General features: G+C 40.4%; 4 protein-coding genes and 1 non-coding gene across 6 annotated transcripts; 3 read left to right on the top strand and 2 right to left on the bottom strand.

Moving 5' to 3' along the window:
• Positions 1-5,223: 5,223 nt before the first annotated feature.
• Positions 5,224-11,784, top strand: glb1l (galactosidase, beta 1-like). The gene is made up of 16 exons (XM_015966646.3): positions 5,224-5,432; positions 5,594-5,763; positions 5,848-5,998; positions 8,197-8,257; positions 8,325-8,419; positions 8,488-8,668; positions 8,738-8,796; positions 8,876-8,997; positions 9,154-9,194; positions 10,205-10,323; positions 10,398-10,472; positions 10,537-10,626; positions 10,744-10,857; positions 11,004-11,135; positions 11,236-11,460; positions 11,544-11,784. Exons 1-16 carry the CDS (start codon positions 5,370-5,372, stop codon positions 11,745-11,747), a joined length of 1,902 nt encoding a protein of 633 aa, XP_015822132.1. The 5' UTR covers positions 5,224-5,369; the 3' UTR covers positions 11,748-11,784.
• Positions 11,785-11,839: 55 nt separating this feature from the next.
• ankzf1 (ankyrin repeat and zinc finger peptidyl tRNA hydrolase 1) lies at positions 11,840-16,972 on the bottom strand. The gene is made up of 16 exons (XM_015966644.3): positions 16,836-16,972; positions 16,425-16,544; positions 16,252-16,355; positions 16,060-16,162; positions 15,792-15,991; positions 15,604-15,713; positions 14,165-14,315; positions 13,873-14,095; positions 13,675-13,776; positions 13,427-13,603; positions 13,234-13,353; positions 12,870-13,146; positions 12,682-12,793; positions 12,434-12,601; positions 12,285-12,355; positions 11,840-12,148 (listed from the first exon to the last, which is right to left on the bottom strand). Exons 2-16 carry the CDS (start codon positions 16,531-16,533, stop codon positions 12,022-12,024), a joined length of 2,154 nt encoding a protein of 717 aa, XP_015822130.1. The 5' UTR covers positions 16,534-16,544; positions 16,836-16,972; the 3' UTR covers positions 11,840-12,021.
• A 2,352-nt stretch (positions 16,973-19,324) lies between these two features.
• LOC129164962 (uncharacterized) lies at positions 19,325-20,934 on the bottom strand. The gene is made up of 5 exons (XM_054747003.2): positions 20,790-20,934; positions 20,618-20,712; positions 19,760-19,897; positions 19,565-19,686; positions 19,325-19,495 (listed from the first exon to the last, which is right to left on the bottom strand). The coding sequence occupies exons 1-5, from the start codon at positions 20,835-20,837 to the stop codon at positions 19,434-19,436; spliced, it is 465 nt and encodes a 154-aa protein (XP_054602978.1). The 5' UTR covers positions 20,838-20,934; the 3' UTR covers positions 19,325-19,433.
• hce2l2 (high choriolytic enzyme 2-like 2) lies at positions 20,516-25,454 on the top strand. 2 transcript variants are annotated; one of them, XM_015966654.3, is made up of 10 exons: positions 20,516-20,609; positions 23,517-23,653; positions 23,727-23,769; positions 23,844-23,906; positions 23,995-24,150; positions 24,245-24,362; positions 24,484-24,662; positions 24,823-24,904; positions 24,985-25,109; positions 25,189-25,454. In XM_015966654.3, exons 2-10 carry the CDS (start codon positions 23,594-23,596, stop codon positions 25,203-25,205), a joined length of 843 nt encoding a protein of 280 aa, XP_015822140.1. In that variant the 5' UTR covers positions 20,516-20,609; positions 23,517-23,593; the 3' UTR covers positions 25,206-25,454. The 2 variants fall into 2 exon arrangements, with proteins under 2 accessions (XP_015822140.1, XP_015822141.1); XM_015966655.3 differs by lacking the exon at positions 23,727-23,769 and having other exon boundaries at positions 23,517-23,681.
• trnak-uuu (transfer RNA lysine (anticodon UUU)) lies at positions 20,919-20,991 on the top strand. The gene has a single exon. It is a non-coding gene; the product is annotated as a tRNA-Lys (tRNA).
• Positions 25,455-25,761: the final 307 nt, after the last annotated feature.

Genomic DNA, 25,761 nt, shown 5'->3' with positions numbered 1-25,761 from the left:
CACTTATTACTCACAAAGTAGCTCAGGAGGTAGAGCGGGTTGTCCTGTAATCTGAAGGTTCGATTCCAGCTCTCACCAGACAATGCTGCTGTTGTGTTCTTGAGCAATACACTTAACCCTGCTGGTGGTGGTCGGAGGGACCAGTGCCGCCTGTGTATGGCAGGCCTTGCCTCTGTCAGTTTCCCAGGGCAACTGTGGCTACATCGTAGCTCATTCCCATCAGCGTGTGAATGTGTGTGTGAATGGGTGAATGACTGATTGTGTTGTGAAGTGTCTTGGGGGGTTGTAGAATCCTAACAAGGCGCTACACAAATACAGGTCATTTACAAGTCCAGTAGCAACAAGGCTAGGCCACCGTCAGCCCACGATTTTAAGGCCTTTTTCAGCTTCTTCAAACTTGTGTAGGCTGCGCTGAAAATAGCTAACAGCCACAATGCAGGTATAACCCCGGGTTTCCACGGGAGCCGTCAGCAGCACGTTACTGCAGCAGCACGTCTTGCTTGCGTAAGCTGCTGCTTGGCCCTTCCCATGAGACGCGAAGCAGCAGGGGAGCAGCTGTCACCGACCGAGCACGAAGTCACACGAGTGACTTCGTCAGTAAACACAACAACAAGCAGGAGAAAATTACAACATGGTTTGTGTTTTATGTTCTGTCCGTTTTATAATCGCCAATACGGACCTGAAAAACAAAGGAGACCGCTAGCTAGGTGATAACTTCTCACGGGGACGCACAGTTAGTAACGTTTTATAAAAGTAAAGCAACCGGAAAGCAGTGCGTTCTTTATTCTGAAAATCTCTGGAGCTTCTCTCCATTTCCGCGTCCAATTTCCTGTCTTTCCTTCCCCAAAAATGTCGAACTTGACCCGTTTCAGAGGCGTCGCGCGTAGAAAATAGAACCAGCGCGTAAAGGCCGCGACATGCTGCTCCTGAGACGCGGCCGACTCGCGCTGCTGACGGCTGCTGACGGCTCCGGTGGAAAAGGTTCTGTTGACCACAGCCGTTCCTATCAGCAGCTATGACGTGCTGCTGCAGTAACATGCTGCTGACGGCTCTCGTGGAAAGCCGGGGTAAGAGTGCACCCTATAATCCCTATCCGCCCCACAGAACTGTTAAGTCCAGAATCTGGCCAGCAGAGGGCTGCAGAGTGGTGTCAAATAAATCTGGTCAAGTTTCTAACTCAACAATCACTGAGATCAACGTTAAAGCTCTAGCTTGAAGTTTAAAAACTATTTAGTGTTACTTTAACAGAAAGCAAACACACTTAGATCAGCATATGAGGTCTAAGGCCTTAAAATCAAAGGGATCAGGCCCATCTTTACATCATGTGATGTGTTTAGCATAAAAGATCTTTTCATCAGCTGTGATCAGCCTCTTTGGACTCAGTGGAATTAAAAGTCCAACCACCAGACTGTCACAAGAAATCACACCACAACTAGTTCAGTTCAGACTGACTCCTCAAAGGCTTATGTGCCTTCTTTTAATTCCAAACAACCAGAGCCACACTCTTCCCATGCTCCCCCACGCTGTCAGCTTCCTGTTTGCTTATTAGGCTTCATATTACAAAACTCCCGTACTCGGATTACATGCTGTTCCCTGTCTGCTCACATTGATTACTTTAAGAAAAAGAAAAAAAAAAACACCCTAAGGACACAAACACAACCAACGTCAACCATTTATGTGGTGAAAAACACACAACCTAAAAATGTTTTCTGTTTAGTTTCTCGTTCCTTTCAGATTCCACGGCATTAGGGATTGGGGCCGACAGTGACTCACTGATCATTCACAGGGGAAAGGTACATTCCTCTGTGTATCCGGAGATCAGGAACGATATGGATTTTGTCAGGAATTCCCCATTTCTATCACTTGCAAAATGATTCAACGATGAGTCTTGTGCTTGTTGCATAGTGTCTCAATGGGATGGCTCATTATTGATAAATAAAAAACTTTCAAAAGTTTCAAACCAGAATTTGTAGTCTAAAGTTTCATTAATGCTCTGTTGGTAGAATTATGTTCTTTGCTATAGTTGGTGGTAATATGAACTACTGCATGGTCTACTGCAGGCGTGTCCTAAATGTAAAGCCTGGGCGGGCATTTGCAGCTCTTGGAGGGATTTTGTGCACCCCCTGCATTTCTAGAGTGATTCATTTGGTCTCTCCAGGCTGTTGATGTAGAAAGATACTTTCTAACATCGTTATGGTCAGATTTGAACTATATTGCGCATTTTAGACATATTTTGATGAGTAAACATGAGAAAAAAGACCACCATAAAAAAATCCCAGGGAAAGATGTTGCGGGATATTGATAGATGGATCGGTGCTGCGTCTGCAGTGATGGGGAGTTGTACCGATCTGTCGTAGTGAAGAGAGAGCTGAGCCGGAAGGCAAAGCTCTACATTTACCAGTCGATTTTCCTTCCTACCCTCATCTATGATCACGAGCTTTGGGTAGTGACTGAAAGAACGAGTCTCTCTGCGTAAGCTGCTGCCACCACAACCTGAAATAGATGAGTGGACATTTTTTGGCCTGCCAGGACTAGTAAATTTGTCTTGAAAAGTTTGAGCATGGCAATAACTTTACGTTTCCTACAGGAATTAAAAAAGGTAAGTGCTAAGTCCTTTATAAAATCAAGAATGTTGTTACAACAATCTAACTTCGGTCTAGGCCTTGCTTGGACAACCCCTTTTCTTATTGTCTTGTTTGGAATTAAATACCATCTCTCCATTCTGAAGCTTTTAACAGAACAATCTGCACCAAAACATTAATTATTCATGGCTTTGTTTACAGACGTCCACCAAGATCTGAGCCATCCCTTTCAGGTACGTGCCTTTTTCATGAGGTAAGCTGAGGGGTTTTATGGTCTTCCAGCCTGTACTATGAGATCTCTTCAAATGATCCCGAATGCAGAAGATTTGGTCTTCAATCAGCTTAAAATATCACATGTCACACCTCTGTTCACTGAGCTCCACTGGCGACCGCTAGCTGCACACATCAAATTCAAATCGCCAGCACTAGCATACAAAGAAAGTCCTGGATGGTTCGGCTCCCATCTACCTGAATTCTCTTGTAAAGGCTTACGTCACGGCTCGGCCGCTACGGTCATCAAGGGATCGTCGGCTAGCAGTGCCTACACCACACTCAGGACAATCCAGACTCTTTTCATGTTTAACTCCACAGATGTGGAATGACCTACCAAGCACTGCCAGAAGAGGGACGTCCTTGTCGATTTTCAAGAAACTCCCAAAGACCCAGCTCTTCAGAGAGCATCTGCTAAACTAGGACCCTCCCTGCAGCTGTCCCCCACACTACTGTCCACTCCTTGTTCACTTCCCTTTATGATTCATTTGGTTGCCTCACTGCCACCTAGGACTGACTGATTCGTGTTTTGTTAGCCTCAAAGGCAACCTGCTTGCTTCATTATCACTAGTAAGTTGCTTTGGACGAAAGCGCCTGCTAATTACGTAAACATGTAAATAAGTATTTCTGTAGAACCAATGGAGATCAACTCCCCTGACTGTGCTTGTGAAAGGTGGGAGTATTCAGTGTGTGAGTACACCTGCTTCCACCAGATACAACAAAGGGGGTCTCACTCTGGGGGGTGGGTGGGACTGAGGGTATGGTCCAATCTAATTACAGACTCCTGGGAAATGACTTCACTGAGTGGACGCCCAACCCACATCTCCTTCAGTAGTAATAAGAAACTAGACTGCTTTGTTTAAGCCAAATAGAGTTTTATTTTATTTCCTTAAGTCGTTGACTCTTCAGCATGAAGAGATAATCAGTCTCTATTTTATCTTTTCTTCAGATCTTCGTGTCTCCTGTAGTCTCTGTAATTGCTGCAGTGCATTAGTCACTGGCATTTCTCTTTTTTTGTGGCTTGAACATCCGTTTCCCTCAAACTCAAGACAAGCTTTAAAGATGAGATCCAGACAAGCACCATCGTGCTCATAACCAAATTAGAAACCAGCATATACCACTGCTCCTCTCATTCCCAGGACATTAAACTGCATCAACAGGCCTCTAATGAGCCACAAAACCAGTGCATTTGCCCTATCTGCACTGGAGATCTCGTCATTAGCCAGTGTGAGCACTCTGACTGAATTCTTTCTGACGTTTTATACTAATGAATGAAGATGCAGAAAGTGGCATTAGAGGTTAGAAATGTGCATCTGTGTGTGTACGAATAGAATAGAAAGTTGCTATATGCAACCATTATGAGTCCTAATGAAAGAGATATGCTAATTCTCTTGTTGCAAACTTCAGAGCTTTCAATAACCACAACCTACATGCAGTAAGGATCACTTCCTGTTCAAAAATAAACTCAAATTCAGAAAACAAATGCAAAAAAGACCCTTGCAAAATAGTCACTATTAGACAAGTGGTTCAGCTATTGCTCTCTGATAGTATTAAAGCGCCATCTAGTGTCTAGCAAAAGGCATGGTATTAAAACTACTTGTTTAAACTTTATATTTTTAAACAAAAACTATGTATTCTTTGCCTAAACATCACAATTATGCCCAACAATTATATTTTAAACCAGAAAAAATTCTTATATGTGTTTTATCAAAGGCAAAAAATAAAAAAAAATGTTAAAGGGTTGGTTAACATGAATTCAAACACTTGTTTTTTGTTTTGTTTTTAAAGGCAGTAACAAAATAATGTCTAAAGCTACAATGACGCAGCCTGTTCCTGAAACGTCAGCTTTGTCATTTTTGCCTTTTCAAACACAAAGGGAATGTAAAGCATGACAGCATGTTGGGTTGTTACCTCTGAGTCATGTACTTTGTGTAATTATCAGTATTAAACCACTACATATGTTGACCTGTCTTGATAAAACCCAAGAAAGTAGCTGGAATAAAGGTTTTAGGCTCTTTAATCTGAAATAATGTGCTTTAAAAAAAGCAGGTTGCATATTTTCTTCTAAAACAAGGAGAATTTTAAATGGAACTTTCCCCTTTATTGTTTGTTTAATTATTTTTGTTGACAAAAAATGTAATAAAGCAGAAATTAAAGTGGAAATATAAATGTAAAATCAGTGTCATGCAAAAATTTTTTAAATAGATATTTCACTAGAAGATGGTGTAGCACAATCCTAATTCTCAATGCTAAATTTTTGTTTTTATTATTAGTAAATTTTATTTATACATTTAGTGTAAATGTTTTTAAAACAGGAGGAAGTGGAGCTAAATATGACGGCCTTTAGGACCCTGCTGCTGCCCAGCTCTGAGAATCACATGATGAGAGCTTCTGAAACAGGCTGGACGCTGAAATGCTGCCTTAGAAAGGTGGAAGCCTCAATCCTACTAAAATAAGAATAATTTATGTCATTAATGTCTGAGCTGTAGATTAAACTCCTCATAAGAGGCAGTGGACATGGCTGCTGCTGCTCTTTTATTGCTTTTTGCAGTGAGCTTTGCCTTTTCATCTGAAAATCTGGTAAGAATGTTCTGTGATTCTTTGAAGTTTAACTACCAGACAATATTTCTATGATCTCAGAATAACACAGAGAGAATTTCCCCAGCAACCTCTCATAAATCTGTTTATGGAAACACGTTTTTAAAGGCAGGATTTCCATGCTTGTCATAATTTTCTGGTAGGTTTCTGCAGAAAGATCTTTTTGCATCGACTACAAAAACAACTGCTTCCTGAAAGATGGGAAGCCTTTTCAGTACATCTCAGGAAGTATCCACTACTCCAGAGTCCCACGCTACTACTGGAAGGACCGTCTTGTGAAGATGTACATGGCTGGACTCAATGCAGTCCAAGTGTAAGCTCATCTGTTGTGATTGATTCTGTTGGTCAAAAGTGATTTCTCTTTAATATAACAAAACTTTCTCCACCGACTGATTAGATATGTGCCTTGGAACTTCCATGAACCGGTTCATGGAGTCTACAACTTCACAGGAGACAGAGACTTGGAGTATTTTTTAAGCTTGGCCAACCAGACAGGCCTTCTGGTGATTCTGCGCCCAGGACCATACATCTGTGCAGAATGGGAAATGGTGAATAAAAAATAACATACATTTTTGTCGCTGTAGAAATAAAGCAGAAATGGGTAAGATGTGGGCATGACCAGATCCAGCTATAGTATTTTTTAAAGAGATAATGTGTAGTTTTTACTGTTAATCTCTGGAAATATCCATTGAAAGAGTGAAAAATAATGGCAGCTTCATAACATATAAACATAGAAATCAGGTATAAAATACATTGCTTTTCAGTATCTTGTGTGGCCCCCACGAGCTTGTGTGCATGCTTGACAACGTCGGGGCATGCTCCTAATGAGACAACGGATGGTGTCTTGTGGCATTTCCTCCCAGATCTGTGAGGGCATACCTGAGCTCTTGTACAGTCTGAGGAGCAACCCGCACTGCCAAGTGGACCGACACATAATGTCCCACAGATGTTCTATTGGGTTTAAGTCAGGGGATCGTGAAGGCCATTCAATTTTTTCAATTCCTTCATCCTCAAGGTACTGCTTGCATACTCTTGCCACACGAGGCCGGGCATTGTTGTGCATTAGGAGAAAACCAGGACCTGCTGCATCAGCGTAGGGTCTGACAGAGGGTTCAAGGATTTCGTCTCGATACCTTATGGCAGTCAGAGCACCATTTCCTAGGAAGTAGAGATCTGTGCGTCCCTCCATGGATATGCCTCCCCAGACCATCACTGACCCACCACCAAACCCGTCATGTTGAACGACGTTGCAGGCAGCATAACGGTCGAGCAGTGCTCAGCCTGTTCCGCCTTGCACAAAGGAGCAGGTATCGGTCCTGCTGATGAGTTTTGAACCTTCTACGGCCCTGTCCAGCTCTCCTAGAATAACCGCCAGTCTCCTGAAATCTCCATGTTCTGGAGATTGTGCTGAGAGACACATTAAACCTTCTTGCTGCAGCACGTGTGGATGTGCCATCCTGGAGAAGTTGGACCACCTGTGCAACTTCTGTAGGGTTAAGGAATTGCCTCGTACTGCCAGTAGAGAGCCAAAACTAGCACGAGTGGAAAACCAGCCGACAAAGATCCAGAGGGAGAAACTTGAAATGACCTCTACATGTTAAACCAGTCCTGTTTTGAGGGTTTTGTTATTGTTGCCACTTTAGTGCACCTGTCGTTAAGTCCATGAACACCAATACAGCTGAAAGTGATTAACAATGCCCTCAGCTGCTTAATCAACCAGGAAATTATCAGACAGGTTTAATTGATTTCATGCCAGGCCCAATAAAAAAAGTGTTCCTTATAAATGTATAATCATTGCTGCTTTGTCTAAAAGTTTCAGAGCATCAGCTAATCGTCCAAAAATGAACTGCTTTCATTAGAAAATACATATTTTCAGAAAAGGCACTTGAGACTTTTCTCTCGCAGCGATGGATTGTGGTTAAGCCATTGCTTCACCCAAGTCTGCATCGCTGCGGACTTGGGTGAAGTGCGGATCAAGGGTGCAAATGGGCGTGACCAACTTCTGCATTTGAGAATCGAGGCACCCAGTGCACTCACACCCCTGGTCAGGATTGCACAATTGAAGGGTGTAAGTGTGAGTATTGGGATTGGGCCCAAGTCTCTGGGTGATGCCATATTAGACGCAATGTTTTCTTCTACGGGAGCCTGTGAGGACAAAACGCGTTTACTGATTTGTAACAAGAGGTCACAAAATTTCGCCATTCATAAACATTGCTGTTTGCACATTTACCTCTTCGCTTGCTCGGGACGAAAGGGGGTCTGATGTGCTTGTGAATTTGCTGGAGGTTGAATGATCTGACGAAGTACTCGTTTGAAAATTGTGCTCCCAGGGATTTTGGACCCTAATGGCCATCAGTTGGTACGGTCTTGTACTGCCCCCTATTGGCAGGAAAAATACACTCTATCACTTTAAAGTGACAAAGCCCTGAAACAGCTGATTCTTGAAGGCACTGAAACGGTCAAGCACAAAACTGTTTAAACCACTTCATGTGAGAGGGATTTAATGAAGAACTGAGAAAACATGTTTTGTTCGATCAACCACATAACTATTTTCACTTCAGAAGATAAGTCATAATACATCTTTTTAAATGTGTCACTATGGAAAAGCTTTTTGAATATGTTGAACCCTTGATTATTACACCTTTAGGTTGTTTATTATAAGGTGATGATGAGATGTTTTTTCTTGACCTTAGTCCATCTTGTATAGAAATCACATGAATTATTTCTGCATTTATTTACATTGTAGGGTGGATTACCAGCATGGCTCCTCCAAAAACCAAACATCGTACTTCGCTCAGCAGACACAGGTAATTCCTGCATGTATTTGTCTGTTTTTTTAATTGGTTTTATTTCCTTCCATTTTCTTTTCACCAGATTACTTGGAAGCAGTCAACAACTGGCTAGCTATTCTCCTCCCCAAAATCAAGCCATGGCTCTACATCAATGGGGGTAACATCATTACCGTCCAGGTAAAGTAATGAGACGGTAATAATTTAGAGCGTGATTACTGGTCTTAATGCAATCCGCTTATTCTTAGGTTGAAAACGAATATGGAAGTTACTTTGCTTGCGACTACAACTACATGCGTCACCTTCGAACAATGTTTCGCTTCTTTTTGGGTGAGGACGTCATCCTGTTCACCACTGATGGAAACACAGACAAGGAAATGACATGCGGGACACTGGACGGATTATATGCCACCGTGGACTTCGGCACAGGTTGGTTTTCTGTGACATTTTAATGAGAAAGCAGCATTTATTTGTAACTGATCTCTATTCTTTTTCAAGACACCAACATAAGTGACGCCTTTAACCGCCAGAGACGATATGAACCTAGAGGACCTTTGGTTTGTTGCACACATATCTCTCTGTCATCAATTAAACATGCAGTGATAATAAATTAAACATGTTTGAATGGCGTTGCAGGTAAACTCTGAGTTCTACACCGGCTGGTTGGACCACTGGGGGGATCGGCATGCTGTGGTTGATGCTCAGAAGGTCAGCAGAGTGCTGGGAGAAATGCTAGCCATGGGGGCCAACGTCAACATGTATGTCTCCCCGAACCCTCTATGTTTGATAGACAATGCTTAAAGTTGGAAACTTTAGTTTTTAGCTCATAATAACAACGCACAAATTTATGGCTTTAGTGAGACGTTACGAGAAAGTCAGAAAATAAATAATTGTCTCTTTTTTTTAAATCCCAGGTACATGTTTGAAGGAGGGACGAATTTTGGCTACTGGAATGGTAAAAAAAAAAGTATCCTCCAGTTACAAGTACCTTCTGTTCTGTTCATAACTTTTATGGACAGGATTTCTAGGCGCAGCCAAGGTGTTGAGGGGTTCTGCTTTGGTAGCCCAAGGATCAGGTCTCTGCTTTTTGCAGATGATGTGGTCCTGTTGGCTTCATCAGACAGTGATCTCCTGCTGGAGCGTTTCGCAGCTGAGTGTGAAGCGGCTGGGATGAGAATCGGCTCCTCTAAATCCGAGACCATGGTCTTGATTCAGAAAAGGGTAGAATGCCTTCTCCGGGTCAGGGATGAGGTCCTGCCCCAAGTGGAGGAGTTGAAGTATCTCGGGGTCTTGTTCACGAGTGAGGGAAAGATGAAGCATGATATCGATAGGTGAATTGGTGCTGCATCTTCAGTGATGCGGGCGTTGTACCGGTCTGTCGTGGTGAAGAGAGAGCTGAGCCAGAAGGCAAAGCTCTTGATTTACCGGTCGATCTACGTTCCTACCCTCACCTATGGTCATGAGCTTTGGGTAGTGACCGAAAGAACGAGGTCGAGGACACAAGTGGCCGAATGAGTTTTCTCCGCAGGGTGTCTGGGCTCTCCCTTAGGGATAGGGTGAGAAGCTCCGTCATCCGGGAGGGGCTTGGAGTAGACCTGCTGCTCCTCCACGTCGAGAAGAAACCAGTCGAGGTGGCTCGGGTCTCTGGTCAGAATGCCTCCTGGACGCCTCCCTGGCGAAGTTTTCTTGGCACGTCCAACTGGGAGACCCTAGGGAAGACCCAGGACACGCTGAAAGGACTATGCCTCTCGGCTGGCCAGGGAACACCTTGGGATTCCCCCGGAGGAGCTGGCCCAAATAGCTGAGGAGAGGCAAGCCTGGGCCTCTCTGCTTAGGCTGCTGCCCCTGCGAACCGACTCCGGATAAGTGGTTGAAAATGGATGGATGGACATATAACTTCATTTATTTTGATCTCAAATAGATCAGATAGCGGCATGCTATTGATCTGTAACCTCTCTCATGAAGGTGCGGATCACGACACCAGGTTCCGCTCAGTGATAACAAGTTATGACTACGACGCCCCGCTGACCGAAGCAGGAGACCCCACAGAGAAGCTGCTGGCCATGAGAGATGTCATAAAGCTGGTACAAATAGTTGATAGGCCACAAACTTACACGGATATCTTGATTGTGAGTAATTAATCATGAGTCCTCTTCAGTTTAGAGAAGTCCCCTCCGGCCCCATGCCACCAGCAACTCCCAAGTTTGCTTATGGCTTTGTCACACTGAAAAAGGTGAGAGAACTTCAGGAAACTTGACATTTTCTTATAAGTGTCTAATCCAGACACATTTTTACAGGTTGGAAACATTAACGGTGTGTTGGACACAATTTCTCCTCTGGGTCCGGTCACATCCAAGTATCCGCTGATGTTCGAAGAGATGAAACAGGTACGATATTGGCCTGATGGCAACGACACAGAAGAGCCTGACCACAGGAAGCCCCTTAAAAACATGGAAACCTTCTAGGCTGTTGTGTCTGCAACCTGTCATGTGTTTTGTGCTCAGTACTATGGTTTCATGCTGTATCGGACTACGCTGCCCCAGGACCTCTCAGAGCCCACGCCACTTATATCTCCACTGAATGGAGTTCATGACCGTGCATATGTGTCTGTCAATGGGGTAAGGGGACCTTTGTCTCACCAGCCAATCAGATTCACTGGTGGTGGTGGTGGGGGGGGGGGGGGGCAGGTAAAGCTGTCCTGTCAACCGTAGGTTATCATGGAATATTTTAAAGTTTATAACTGAATGTGAGTATCTACAAACAGGTTTATCAAGGCCTGCTGGAAAGAGACGCTGTTCTTGTGATGAATGTTACTGGACAGCAGGGGGACATACTGGACATCCTGGTTGAAAACATGGGGAGGGTTAATTTTGGCAGCAAGATAAATGATTACAAGGTAAGGAAAGAACACAAAACTATCCTAGATAACAAACACCTGGTGTTTCAGGTACTGTAAACCAGAAAACTAACATATCAACGACGTTTGGGCATTCCAGGGCCTGATGAGCAACTTGATCTTGGGTAAAGACGCACTGACTGACTGGAAGATCTACCCTTTGGACATTGACGGAGCCATTTCTAGTGGATGGCCTCATTCAAATCAAAAGTCTGTCTCGTCTAAGCAAGCAGCGCTTTCAGCTGGACCAGCTGTCTACATGGGGACCCTACAACCCAATGGCCTGGCATGGGACACCTTCCTCAAGCTAAAAGAATGGACAAAGGTAAGGACTCCAGTGTGGGAATAAAACGTGTTTCCAGGGCAAATTGAATGGCTCACATGTGTGGTTTTGTTATTTGTGATCAGGGCCAGGTTTGGATTAATGGAGTGAATTTGGGACGGTACTGGCCAGCCAGGGGGCCCCAGCAGACCCTGTATGTCCCTGGGCCCCTGCTCAGCACCAGTCTTCCCAACAACATCACACTGCTGGAGCTGGAGGCAGCACCGGCACACCTGAGGGTTATTTTTATGGATTGGCCTCAGCTCAACATCACAGCTGGAAAATCTTGACATTTAACTTTTTGATAAATATACAAAAGAACGATTGTCAAAAAAAAAAAAAACCATTCTTATAGCTTTCGTTCTTAACAGCATGCTGAAGATTTCTTGTAAACTTGTTTTATTGCATTTTGATACATAATTCATCCAAAATGCTGCAGAAAATACAACAAAAATAATTTTGAAATATACTTTTTCCGACCTAAAATCAAGAGCTTCAAACCGCCAAAATGCTGCAGTAGTTTTAATGAGCGAGTCTCCTTCCAATCAGAAGCTTTTTTAAGTGTCAGGTTTTGCCCGAGGGAACGTTTGCTTTTCGATGCGCTTGAACGCAGCGCGGGGAGCAGAATGCATACTCGAGACAGTGAAACGGGATCTTCCCAAGTAGAGACTCACCACACATCCAACACCTCCTGTTGATGAAAGCAACCCCAAAGCATGAAGAGAAGAGAATAACACCAAATTAAAGCACAAAGCTGGAACAATTTGGCTAATTTCAATATGCATCACGATGGAGCCCAGGTAAATGAGTCCTTCTGGGGAACTTACTTGACGTTAGAGAGACCGACTCCTGTTGCAGCTGCTTGCTCTGCCAGCCTCCTTTCTGCTGCCAAAGCTCTCTAAGCAAAACAGAAATGATCAACATACTCGCATATTTAAAAGAAATAAAATCATACACCAGATACATGTTTACCCACCTTTTCTCGATCCGTCAGTGATGCAAATCTCCTTCTTTCTTCTTCTTCCTCTAACTCCTGCTTTTTCTTCTCTTTTTGCTCTTTTTCACGCAGTTTCCTCTGAGCCTTTTGGGCTTTTTTCTTTTCAGCTTTCTTGGATTCGATCTCTTCCATTAGTGGACCCGGGATCTGAGGAGCAGTGTTAAAATATAATCTCCCTGCTTCCGTTTAACACAAGAAACCGGAGAAACGATGCGGCTGAGCTTTACCTGAGCCCTGCTGTAGTCGTACTTATCAGGATTCTCACCCATGTATTTACGGAAGATGTTCCTCGTTTCCTTATCGGGGGTGACAGTGTATGGTGTCTGGCCTTTCTTGTCCCTGTAAGGAGATTAGGTTACTTGTTTAAAATTTTAATTAAAAATAAAAAAATCACAAAGGTTGCACGACCCGATACCTGCAGGCTGGGTCTGCTCCTGCATCTAGAAGCAGCCTGACAACAGCTTTTTGTGCAGCTGCTGCAGCGACGTGCAGCAAGGTGAACCCAGATGAGTCTACTGGCTTGGTCAGGAGGCTTACAGGATGCAGAACCAGAGAAGGGTTGCTCTCCAGCTCTTCACAACTATCTGGCATTTCCTGAGGCAGCTGGAGGAGACTAGACAGAGCACCCACATCGCCAACTTTGCACGCTGTAAACAGTGCATCCCTCAGCCCATATTCGCGTGACTCAACGTCTAGAAAAGCAGAAAGCTAAATGATGAGTTTCATCGTGCTTTTAGAGCTTTACAGCAATGAAATGGTCTTGTCACATCAGTACTAACCATCTTGTTTTTTACTCTGTGCTTTCGTCTTCCTCTTTGTTGAGGATTGAGTGTTTTCTTCTACGGTTGTCGCCTCGTGCTCTTCCTTCTCCTGATTTTCTGCTTCCGTGTTACTTTTTTCTGTTCCAGATGAGGACAGGCTTAACAGTGTTTGTATAATAATCATCCATATGAGTTATTGATCTAAATTAACCTTCTTTTAGCTGTTTTCCCTCCTTCTTTCTCCTCTTCCTCTTCCTGTGCCTGGAGGGATAGATCTCATTCTCCCTGAGGTCCAGAGTTCCTAGAGTGAGCTCCACCATTTCCAACTGGATCTCCCCTCCGTCGTCTGAGCTTTCAGGACCTTCTTCTGGTGGAGGCTGCAGTAAATCTGTATTCAAAAATAAAATGTAGATTTACACATAATCCACCACAGACATTTGACAGCTTTGTTCAACACACCTGCCTCCTGCTCTGGGATTTTTTGGGCTGCAGGTTTCACAGTTCTTTTCCACACCCTCTTATTCGACGGACTCACCACAGAAGACATGTCTGTTTCTTTCCCTGCAGAATGACCATTCTGATTATTCAATAATTACACCCCAGCTGTGCCGAAACGAGCAGACACGCTGTTCATCCCAAATGTGTCATTAAACGTACCATACACGTGAACGGTGGAGAGGACCTGGTGTATGCGCTGCACCTCTCGGAACGTGGCTCTGCGCGTGGCGAAAGGGATGGAACGAATTCGGGGATCTTTTTTCCCCAAAGGAGCTCCACGACCACCGAAGAAGATGGTCTTGTTGTAGCTAGGGGCTCGCACAAATATTGCAGAAGCCTTGTCCAGGTGTTCAGCCCAGGTAACCAGAAGATCTTGAATGTCCTGTAAAAAACGATCAGTAGAGAGAAATTATTGCTTTTATTTCAAGGTGAAGAGGAAATGTGTTCTTACCTTAACGAGGGCGGCTTCGTTGTACCGCCGCAGAGTTGCTCCTGCAGATTTTGCCGTCACGCGGCTCTGAGAATCTCTGAGACCTTGAGTCGTGCCTCTCTTTGCTCGGACCGTGTATCGGTGGAAAGTCTTGTGATGAAGGACTTCTTTTCTGAAATCAATTCAAGGTTTATGTAGTGCTTCACACAGCCAAATAAGACGAACAAAGTGCTTCCCAGCAAAAGACTAGCAATGGGTATTGGCAAGAATCTAGTGATTCGATATATATATTGCAATAGACGTTACGATATGTCACGATACTAAAAGTCAGACAATATTTGCATTTTTTAGACTAAATTTTAGGGATGTGAATCTTAGAGCAACTCACGATTTGATTCGATTCCGATTCTCGGGGTGCCGATTCGATTCAGAATCGATTCTCAATTTATATCGATTCACAATCAGTATTATTAACAAAGTGTGTCAGCTCCAGGATGAACTACTTTGTCGTACAAGTCATTTAAAGCTATGGGACATTTTTATTTGACTTTAAACCGGTCATGCTCCAAAAATGCAAATTTACAAGGTAAAATAAAGTGATTCTAAAACTGTAAACAGAAGCAATCTTTTGACCAAAAGGCAACATTTATTTTTGCTTACCTTGTAAAATATAACAAATCTGTAGTTACCCAACAGTAGCTTTGAAAGTAATACGGTCAAATACTTTTCAAGTATGTGTAGAAACAAGTTACATGAGTAATCCTGAGTACTCATTTATCAACTTAGAAAATAAATATGAGAATATCTCAAATTTCTGAGTATGGAAAAAATTACATTCAAGTGTCCTCTTATCAGCAGATTCAAACACAAACCATCTCAATTTATGGGACCACAAAAGTAAACGGAGTACTGACTCTCCTAGCAAAGATCAAAAAAGTGCATCTCAAACCTGTAACATGCCAAATATTTGAGTTCTTGGAATTGATTCCGAATCTTTATAAATAAGAATCCCGATTCAGACTTGAATCGATTTTTTAAGCAACTCTACTAAATTTAATTTGAAAGCTCAGGCCAGACTCTCCCAAGACATCCCGAGTTACCCTAAGATCTTACTGCTCCATCAGAGTGAAGGTGGTAAAGTCTCCTGCCACCTAGCAGTCGGAGTTTGAATTGCACCACACCAAATTAATTCAGAAAATATGAGCATTTAAATTTCTGATAAAAAAAATATAAATCTACACACGGATTTGAAAAATCGATTTGGTATCATATCATGAAACATTGCGATATTTCAGTGAATGGATATTTTCTAAAATTTTCTTACCAGAAATAAAATGGGAATAGAAACAAAACCTGATTGAACCATAAATGTAACAGAATGCAAATCATATCAGCTTGATGCTAACTGATCATTTACCCGTCTGTCGTGCTTACAAATACATACATGATCAGATAATTACCCTTCAAACACAGCACCAGCAAAGTGTCCTCCCCCAGTCACAAGAATGACCCACACAGTCTTCTGACTTATGGACTTCATGGAGAAAACTGCATCTACCTCTTCTTTTGTCTGAAATATCATAATATTGTATATAACCAGAATAAAAACAATGAGTGATTTAATCTGTATTTGTAATCCTGGTCCTACCTTTCCCATCAATGCTGCTTGATAGACCATTAGATACGCTCCTGCAGAGTTCTGGAACACCACCTTGCTGGAGAGTCGACCAGTCATCGCTGAGCTCTCGTCATCTGTGCCGACATCATTATTCCTTGTTTCCCCACTTTTGCAGGCAAAGTCCTCTTCCTCCGAATCAGACTCTGAGCCTGAGATACTTGACAAATCTCCTGTGAAGCATCAAAAATCATTTAGCCCTCCATCATTCCCACTAAATATAATATCTTCATTTCCTCACCAGCTCCAGTCTTCTTCTCAAACTCCTCGGCCGTGAGGGGATTTAATCCTGACACTTTTTGCCTCAAGTTAAACCGATGCCAGTCAAGCTTGTAGTGCTCCTTCTGCAACACACACACCTCAGCTAGTGTTAATCTATCTTAACACGTTTATTTCTCAAAACAACTGTGTTTAAGGCAACATATCACCTCACCTGTTCCTCACGGTTGACAAAGGCACATCTGCAGGCTGAGCAGACCATTTTGTCTGACACCTCTCTGAGCAAATGGACATCCTCTGGGCTTTTATCCTCCAAACCTGCACGTAAAAAAGCCGATTTAATTGGGTATTATTTGATATGACTCAAACATCTCCACTTATACATACAGTCGGTTCTGAAAGACTCCTTGAAGTCGTGGTTCACCTCTTTCAGGCCAAAAATCTCTTCCTTTGAGCTTAAATCAAAGATGGAGCAGAACTCGGCACAAGTTGTCATTGTGTTTTTGCCTGTTTAGACAAATAAAACGTGACATCAACAAAACATTGTGTTTGGTAAGCATTTGTGACACTGGGTTGTCTAAAATAATTTAATATTTTTATTTAAACACGAAAATAAAAATCATTAAACCTTAAAAGTGCCACCCAGTTATTTTTGACTGAAGTTGGACTTGAGACAGGCACGTGTCCTAAAAATATCGCATTTCCTTTTTACGTTTTTTTGTTCGAAAAGAATATTTTGGTTTCTATCGCAGCCAACATAAATGACAAGTGAATGGTTAAAAATAAAAAATAGCTCACCTTAAAAGGACGAGAGAGCTGGGAGGAAAACGTAAACCTTTCTTCTGACTCATACGGAACGGAAGCCCAGGAAGGACATAAAAGCTTGACTGACGTTTTATAAGTCTGCTGCCGCACCGCACACAGACCAAAGGTCGTAATAGAATTCACAGAATGTTCCACAGCTCGTATCACTAAACTCACAAATAGGAATCGTAGCCATATACACTATGATGTCTCTATGTTTACTATTTATGTCAGAAAGACAGAACGGGTGATGTTCATCTGCGGTTTCCACCCGGACCCTTTTATATGTCACACACAGTAAGTTTTTTTTTTTTTGCAAACAACTTTTGGTTTATTAGTTCCTAGTCAGTTTTTTTTAAAGAACTTTTATTGAACCTTTGTAAAACGAACAAAAACGACTACATTTCAAAAATTGTTAGCAGAATGACATTACAGAGTAGCTCCAAAGTTCGTGTTCATCTTAACTTTCATTTTGTACCTACAATTCAATTTGGTATAGTAAAAAGACAATAAACAAAAACAACAACAAAAAAAAAAAAAACAAAAAACAAAAATAGAACATGAAAGGATACAAATAAGACAGCATGAAAAAACAAATTATGTGAATATAAATAAAGTTTTACAAGGGGGAAGTTAAAGAGCAAACAAGGTCAATTGTTTATATCATCCAAAAAGCAGTTAGAGATTAGTGTTCATAATGAAATCATAAAGCTTTATAGCATTGGGGGTGGACATTTTACCTATGGATCTCAACAGCAGTTTAATTTCATTTTTGAGATTATTCCACATAGGTGGATTTTTGAGATATCGGCATTTGTGTATGAAAAATTTTGTTAAGATTATGAGATTATTAATTAGAAATTCATTATTTTTATCTTTTAGTATAATGCCAAATAAGATATCTTCAACTGTGAAATTGTTTATATAAATTTGATTGGAGTTCAGCCAATCGTGGAGTGATTTCCACATCATTAAAATTTGATCACATTCATAGAAAAGATGTTTAGTCGATTCATCGTTTTGTTTGCATAAGTAACATTTTTCCACATTGAATTTAAATCTAGTTTGTATAAAATGGTTAGATGAGTGAATATCATTCAAGATTTTAAAATGGACTTCTTTATACTTTGGGGGTAAAGAGAATTTTAGATAGTTGGCTCTCAAAACTTTAATTTCTCCTTTTGAAAAGTTGTGTAGTAACGAGAATCGGAGTATTGGGTTTGGATAAAAGGTTTTGTTTAATTTGTTTCTCAGGAAAATATTATTACATTTTTTATTGAAAATTTCTATCCCATCAACTGCTAATATTTTGAGTCTAGGGTTAAATATATAACCGATAGAAGCTTTAACTAGATGAACCAGAGCACTTGGGATATTTTTAATCACCTTATTATATTCATTTTCAGAAATGTCAACATCATATTTGAGATTGAAATTCTTAAGTGAAAGGGTATTTCCATTTTCGTCTAAAATATGTGTCACTGACCAAATTCCTCTGTCCATCCAACTTTTTACAAATATGGTTTTGTTTCTATCCAAAATAGTTCTATTATTCCATATCGGAACATCATGTGGGCTGAAGTTATGTTTGAAAACCATTTTTCCAAAAAAGAGGACTTGTCTGTGGAATTCAGAAAGTTTGAGAGGCAACTTCGGGATTTCAAAATCACATCTTAATAGGAATTCCATTCCTCCAACTTTTTCAAATATAAATTTCGGAATTGTATGCCAAATTTCCTCTCTATTTATTAAGAAGGATTTAAGCCATTTAATTTTTAATACTCCATTCAAATTTTCAAAATCTATAGCTTTTATACCACCATCTTCATAATTCTTAATTAAATCGCTTTTTCGAATGTAGTGATTTTTGTTCTTTCATATAAAATCAAGATTCATTTTATTTATTTCTTTAATAATTTTAGGAGATATGGCCAATGATTGAGCAGGGTATATCAGTCTAGAAATGGATTCCATCTTTGTTAGAAGAGTTCTTCCAAATACTGTCAGATCTCTTTGAAGCCAACTATTTAAAATTTTTTTGTTTTTTTCTACTGTGTTCAGAAAGTTCTTCTGGTTTCTATCACTTGGAACATTTCACACACAGTAAGTAAATGATAGCAAACAAATGATGGAATTTAAAAAAATGTGCACGGGGGATTTTCTTTCAAGTAAATAAACTGAAATGCTGCATAACTTTTGGCTGTTTCGCTAAAGTGATAAATTCTGCAGTATGTTATTTATGTTGTGCTCTTGTCTGTGGCTAATGTTCAACAATTATGCCACAAGAACTCACATTTAACATTATGATCAAAGGGGAACATAGTTTATCTCCTCCATTTCTCTCCTTATTCCTGCTCTGAGTCCCATCTTCCCTTATTACAAGCTTTACTGTTGGAAAGCTGATCCATAATTACGGTAAACAATATTTCTGCTCAAATTTATTTCAGGAACAGCAAAAAGTAAATGAAAAACAGTCTCTGGTATGAAATGAAAATAACTTTATTGATCGTAACACAATATATACACATTTACTGTAATAATTAAAGACGCGTCTAAAAGTGCATGCTAGTAGCCTACAAAAAGAATGCCAAATTATTGTTTCTTTTTCTTCTTTTCTTTGGATTTTCTGGCTGGTATTGGGCTTGCAGCTTGTGCTGTAGATAAACAAATACAGTGTGATGATTCAGATCCAACTTTATCATTGGATAAACAGCTTTCCATACCTGGCTTTTGATTAACCTTGATCTCTGCCAGATGTTCTTTCACCTTCTGGATTTCAGCAGCAAGGCTCCTTGCCTTATCTGCAGCGGTCTTGCTTCTGTCTTCCAAAATACTCATTTGAACTCTTAAAATAGATGTACAAGGTCAATTTGTGCACGTATGATTTTCTTTGAACTGCAAATGGCCTTCCATATTACCTGTCTGATGCAGCCTGATCATTCAGTAGCTCTGAGAGATGAGCTTCCTCTTGCAGAAGACAACCCAGCTGATGTAATGCATCGACCACTTCACCATGCCCCATCATCAGCTCCACTCTTTGTTCAGCTTCACTCCTACTACAATTGAGACAGAACTCATAAGTTGGCTGGCTACGCAAATTTCAAATATTAATTTACCTCGTTATGCAAAGGTAAGCCTTATTTCCTCAACCCAAATGAACACATATACATATACATGCACACACATATATATACACACATGTATGTACACATACATACATACAGTATGTGTGTTAGCAGACGTGCTAATTTGCAACACTTGTCCATAGAACCTTTCTAAAAAGTAGAGTACATTTAAATAAAACACAAAGAGATCAACAATAAATCAAACAGAAAACAGATTAAAATTGCAAACAATTTTCAATAAAAAAGAGTAAAAGAATAAAACAAGGCAATTTGAGCAGCAATGTAAGACTTTGCACACAAGAAAGTCGGTTGCCTGTCTGAACTTCTAACTAGTAAAGAATGACCTCATTACTTTTGTTCACATTCATTGTAATGTTGTGATTGTCAATAAAGTTTTTCCAAATGAAAAAAACTTTATTCAAAACTTAAAAATTATTTATCTTAAAACAACGAAAAGAACCAAAGGACGGGTCTACTTACGTAATTTATTCTTGTTTTTATAAGAAAGAGTTGCTAAAATTTTGTAACACAGACCTGCACTTTGACGTTAGAGGACGTAAAGTCGGGGGGTGGGGGTGTGTGATTGTTTGTTTGACTGGACTGAATTAAAATCTCCACACGAAAATATAAACGGTCATATAAGGTCAGTACCTGTCATTTATCTCCTTTTCAACAACCTGTCTTTTCTGCTGCACTTCATTTAGTTGACGGATGTTTTCTTGGATTTCATGCTGAAGCGCTTCAACCTGCCAAAAAAGTTTTTCTTTAATGGAATCTTAACGACTTTTTTTGTCTGCTCATTACAAGCAGAGAGGTTACGTACCGTGTTATTTTCGTCTGTCGTGTGCGGTTTTTCGAAAGAAGTGGTCATGTTGGATCTAACGTGCAGACATACGCTGCACGCGCTAACATTTTTTGGTTTATGACGGTTACTTCCGCTTCGTCTGTCAGAGCCCGGATAGCTCAGTCGGTAGAGCATCAGACTTTTAATCTGAGGGTCCAGGGTTCAAGTCCCTGTTCGGGCGTCAAAATTTTTCCGTTTTTCTTGCAATGCTATGGAGAATTTTTTGTATCAATATTCATAACTCTGGTTTAAAAAAGTGAAATATTTTAAATAACTTTAATATTTATTTTTGTCTTCTCTGAGCCTTTTAAATGCACTCACAAACGGAATGGAAAACAAAATTATTAATACCGTTCAGACCTATAAGTAAATGCATGTTAGAGGACGATTTAGCTTTCCTTTCCTTTGCAGGGTTGTGGGGAACTGGTCCCTTTACCCAGCAGGTAACAAGTGGCAGCGGACACCCTGGACAGGTGGCAAGGCAGCTTTGTTTGAATGGCACATGTCATACACAGAGGCAATTCAGTGTGCTTTCCATTAGCGAGAATAGCATGAACATTAAAGTAACTTGACTGCACAACTCAAGTACACAGTTCAAATTCAGTTTAAAAAAGACAAAGCTGAAGGGTGAGCAGTTACAGTGCAGACGGTGCAGCACACGACACTTTCATTCAAAGCCTGACAAATACATGAAAGTTTTTGATTTTGATCTAAATGTTACTAAAGTTTGGGTAAATTTGCTGTCATAAGGAAGCTGATTCCATTTGTGTGCAGCATAGTAGCTGAAAGCAGCTTCACCCTGTTTGGTTTTGACTCGACATGTCAGCAGTTCATCACTGTTCCACCAGGACATACAGCTACCGATATTTACTTAAGTCACTCACACATTGGGACAACTTAGCGTCATCGATTTTACCTAACATGCCTGTTTTTGGCTCTTGGGAAGAAACCCAGAGGAAACCCATCCATGTAAGGGGAGAAGATGCAAACTCCATGCAGAAAGACCACAGCCAGGATTCAAACCTGTGACCTTCTTGCTGCAGTGGTGGAAGAAGTACTTGAAATTTTTACTTAAAAGTACAGATAAAGAAGTAAAAAAAAGTACTTAAGTAAAAGTGGAAGTGTCCAAGATTTGGAGTTAAGTAAAGTTTTAAAGTATGCATTTTCAAATGTACTTTAAAGTAAAAAAGTAATAGTATTCAACTAACATTTAATTATGCGTTGTTTGCATACAAGTGTGCTGTCTGACCAGGGGGTTGGACAAAATGCAAATTAAAGTACTTTTACTTTTGAAACTTTGTAGAAAATGTAGTGGAGTATAAGTACAGATAATATTTTTTAAATGTACTGGAATGAAAGTAAAAAGTAGGCCTCAAGAAAATAGAACATTTAATGTTAAAATGGTTGGCGTTTGAATTGCACCAAACGAAACAAATGTTTGCATGTAAATTCTTCCAAAAATTTGACACAGCTTTTGAATATCGATATAATTTTCCAGGAAAAAAAATCACGATATATTGCTGTATTGATATTTTCTTACGTCCCTAATATAAAAAATCATAAAACATTGCTCTTTTTGTTGCTTTACAGATACAGTTTATTAAAACTGGGTTTTAATTATTGAAAATGTAACAATTTAAAGTAGAGATGGACCAATACTGGTGTACAGATACAGATAACGGCAAAACAGATATTGCTGATATGTGCTACAAGTTTCAGATATCTAGATGTTTCCCACCTTATTTGCATGCTAAAAAGTCCCTAATAACAACAGTTGATGTGCATCGTTTCTACACCTCATCAGTTCTGGAACAATGAATGTCAGCAATGGCTGAATCTTAATTTCGTGCTCTGCTCAGTATTAAAATCAAACATTTAACCAAATGTAATTAAAAAATAAATCAATAAGTTGACCAAATAGTAAGTAAAAAAAACTGAAATTATAAAGAAATGTAATGCTGTTTAAAGAATTTATTAAGCAGGAATTTAAATGTACATCTAAATAAAATTCTCCAGAAGTACCGGGCTGGCCACGGATATGCCTGACTTTAAATCTGCTCACCAAAGAGGTATAGTGACAGGTGAAGAAACATTAAAAAAAAGGTAAATATCATCCCAATATATCAGTAGGCAGATATAATAATCTAACTCTAATTTAAGGTTCTACAACTCCATTTTCCAATTAAACTGCTTTATTTTGATCACCTAATTTTTTGTTTTGTTTAATTCTGCACTGATTCTGAATTTCTAACACTGTTTAAACAAAAAAACTGGTGTTTGGTCAGAGCTAAAGTGTAATCCTGTTTGTGGCCAGCCATGCATTTCCAGAGAAACATGAGGCATCTGAGGAATTAGAGAACGTGGATAAGAACATGTTATGATCTGAAATTAGCTGCACAACAGAGCATGTGGACCATGGGTAAGCTTGGATTGAGTAGAAAGAAAACAGCACTCTTAGTAAATGTACACGCCATAGAAATCCCCAAATTGTACCGATCTGGTGCCAAACATTAAACCATTTATTTTAAAGCTACTCATTGAATTTGAGCTGTTATTAAACACAGTAGGACCTCACATTATGCTCCCGTTGGAGATGTTGTTTTTAAAAAAAAACTCATACTAATTAGAGGATTAAAGTCACTCACAAACAAATAACAACATCCCTGTAATTTAGCTGAGATAATCATGGGTATTATGTCTGAACAGCGACTGGGAGCACCTATAAAACCGGGTGTTAGTGTAGGTCCAAATGGCAACACAGGGGACAAACCTGACTGGAGAAGATGGAGCAGATGGCCCTCCTGTGTGTGCTTTCGACTTGCTTCTCAGCTGTGCAAGCTCAGGTAAACACGCAGCGAGAGTCGGTCTCAGGTAGGATTCTTGCATGAACAAAACTCGCTTTTGCTTTTCTTGCAGAATTATTTGCTGAGTCCAAAATGGGTCCCTGTTGGCTTTAGAGGTGAAAACATTTGCTCTTTTTTTTGGGTACAACTTTGGCTCCGTGTGCACACTGACAAACCCTGCTGTTTTTAGAGCGTGAAGAGCGAGGCGATGCAACAGCGATGGATAAAATAATCCAAGCGAATGAGTTCCACGGTGAGTTTTGCCCACACTCTTCCTGTTTGTTTGCAGTTAGGAATGAGTGACAAATAGCTTGTGTTGGTTTAATTTCTGCTGATTTCAGCCACCAGAATCATTGATGGCACTACCACTCTCCGAGAAGGAGACATTGCTGTCTCCTCTGGAAGACGCTCCAAAGTCTGCTTTGCTCGAAGCTGCTTGTGGTCAAAGTCAGTGGATGGACATGTCTATGTCGCATACATGCTCTCCCCTGAATACAGTATGTAAAGTAATTTAATATGCTCAAATAAATGTTGCGATTGATCAGTTATATTCTGTTTTCTGTGCGTTTTTTAATTAATAATTAAAAACAGCTGAAATTGAGGAAAAGCTGATAAAGAAGGGGATGGACAACATCGAGGATGGTACCTGCATCCGTTTTGTTCCTCGTACTCACCAGAGAGACTACCTTGACATCCAATCAAAGTCTGGGTGAGTGATGAAAGGTGTGATTCAACCATCTTGTTGTTTTTAAGGTAATTTAGCAAAACGTTTTGTGTGCAAACGTGCTTCCCAACTTTTTATTTCATATTCTGCGCAATGGTGAATCAAGGTGTTGGTCCTACCTTGGCTCTCGTGGTGGAAGACAGACCGTGTCTCTGCAGAACCCTGACTGCATGCAGGTTGGCGTGATCTCCCATGAATTTATGCACGCCCTGGGCTTCGTGCACGAGCAGTCCCGCTTTGACCGAGACAACTACATCACCATCATGTGGCCAAACATTTGGAGAGGTAATAAAAAATAAAACACACCTACAGTGACATTTAAAAGAAAAAGTTAAAACTATTGTTTTCTATTTGCGTTGCCGCAGCGACTTTAATAGAAAACTATTTTAAAAGCCATGTTTAATTCATTTAAAATAAAGTGCTTTTCTTGATGGTTTTCTAACAGATCGGTTTAGAAACTTTGAGAAGTTCAAAACCGAGAATCTGGACCTTCCTTATGACTACAGCTCCATCATGCACTTTGGGATGTACGTATTGTTGTTTTTTTTTTATCTCTGCACACCGTGACTTTGTTCTTGCATGCTTTACAACACGTGTTCACGCTTAGGTATGCATATTCGATGGACGGAGAACCAACCATCGTTCCGAAGACCAACAGGAACATTAAGCTCGGCCAGGCGTCCTCTCTCAGCCACGTTGACAAGCTGAAAATCAACAGACTGTATCAGTGTGGTCCGTACTAATCGTATACTTAAGTCCGCCTAAAACGCGGTGGAAAATGTTTGACTTTTCTTTGTTTCTCTCTCTGCAGCTGTAAAAGACGATTAGCAACCGACCCAAACTGAACCCGAAAATGAATCCTCTGAGAGCAAATCGAGAATACAAACTTCTGCGACATCCTGCAACGATCCATTCAAGCTTTCTATCAGCGCTAACTTTGTTTAATTCAATTTATCTGTTTAAACAAATCGTGCTGAACGAGTAAGGAGAACAACTTCCTGTGAAACTGGATTAAAGCTTAGTCTTGTCATCTTTATGTTTCCACTCACTTCCTGTAATAAAAAATCATGAATCAAACCCTGCTTGCTTATGTGTTATGTTTTAAAAAGCTCTATAATAGAACAAACGGATAACTAATGATGCAATAATATGAATTAAAGTCACTATTTTATATCTGATAAACCACACCAGATTGTTTAATGAGCAGACGTGTTTAAAACCTTTGAATACAGATATTTCTGTGATAACATAACTGATTTCATAACCGTCACTCTTCCCTGAGTGCTCTTCCTTCATAATTGCCCCTTAATCAAAATAGAAATAGTATTTGGAGAGGGATAAAGTCCTGTTTGTATATATTTACCCACGTGACAAAGTGATTGTT

Source organism: Nothobranchius furzeri, chromosome 14 (genome assembly GCF_043380555.1).
Source record: "Nothobranchius furzeri strain GRZ-AD chromosome 14, NfurGRZ-RIMD1, whole genome shotgun sequence".
In the NCBI taxonomy this organism is placed as follows: domain Eukaryota; kingdom Metazoa; phylum Chordata; class Actinopteri; order Cyprinodontiformes; family Nothobranchiidae; genus Nothobranchius; species Nothobranchius furzeri.
Note: the sequence above shows the minus strand (reverse complement) of the source record. Positions and strands in the feature narration are given on the sequence as shown.

Bases quoted from the DNA above. Each gene is read 5' to 3' on its own strand.
- glb1l (XM_015966646.3), top strand. From the start codon at position 5,370: ATGGCTGCTGCTGCTCTTTTATTGCTTTTTGCAGTGAGCTTTGCCTTT. The intron at 5,433-5,593 runs GTAAGAATGTTC...ATTTTCTGGTAG, and splicing joins CCTTTTCATCTGAAAATCTG to GTTTCTGCAGAAAGATCTTT. The intron at 10,473-10,536 runs GTGAGAGAACTT...ACATTTTTACAG, and splicing joins GCTTTGTCACACTGAAAAAG to GTTGGAAACATTAACGGTGT.
- ankzf1 (XM_015966644.3), bottom strand. From the start codon at position 16,533: ATGACAACTTGTGCCGAGTTCTGCTCCATCTTTGATTTAAGCTCAAAG. The intron at 16,356-16,424 runs GTATGTATAAGT...TTTTACGTGCAG, and splicing joins GGAGTCTTTCAGAACCGACT to GTTTGGAGGATAAAAGCCCA. The intron at 13,777-13,872 runs GTACGTTTAATG...GTCATTCTGCAG, and splicing joins CTCCACCGTTCACGTGTATG to GGAAAGAAACAGACATGTCT.
- LOC129164962 (XM_054747003.2), bottom strand. From the start codon at position 20,837: ATGACCACTTCTTTCGAAAAACCGCACACGACAGACGAAAATAACACG. The intron at 20,713-20,789 runs GTACGTAACCTC...CTTTTTTGGCAG, and splicing joins CGACAGACGAAAATAACACG to GTTGAAGCGCTTCAGCATGA. The intron at 19,898-20,617 runs GTACTGACCTTA...TCTCAATTGTAG, and splicing joins GAAAAGGAGATAAATGACAG to TAGGAGTGAAGCTGAACAAA.
- hce2l2 (XM_015966654.3), top strand. From the start codon at position 23,594: ATGGAGCAGATGGCCCTCCTGTGTGTGCTTTCGACTTGCTTCTCAGCT. The intron at 23,770-23,843 runs GTGAAAACATTT...TGCTGTTTTTAG, and splicing joins GGTCCCTGTTGGCTTTAGAG to AGCGTGAAGAGCGAGGCGAT. The intron at 24,151-24,244 runs GTATGTAAAGTA...AATTAAAAACAG, and splicing joins CATGCTCTCCCCTGAATACA to CTGAAATTGAGGAAAAGCTG.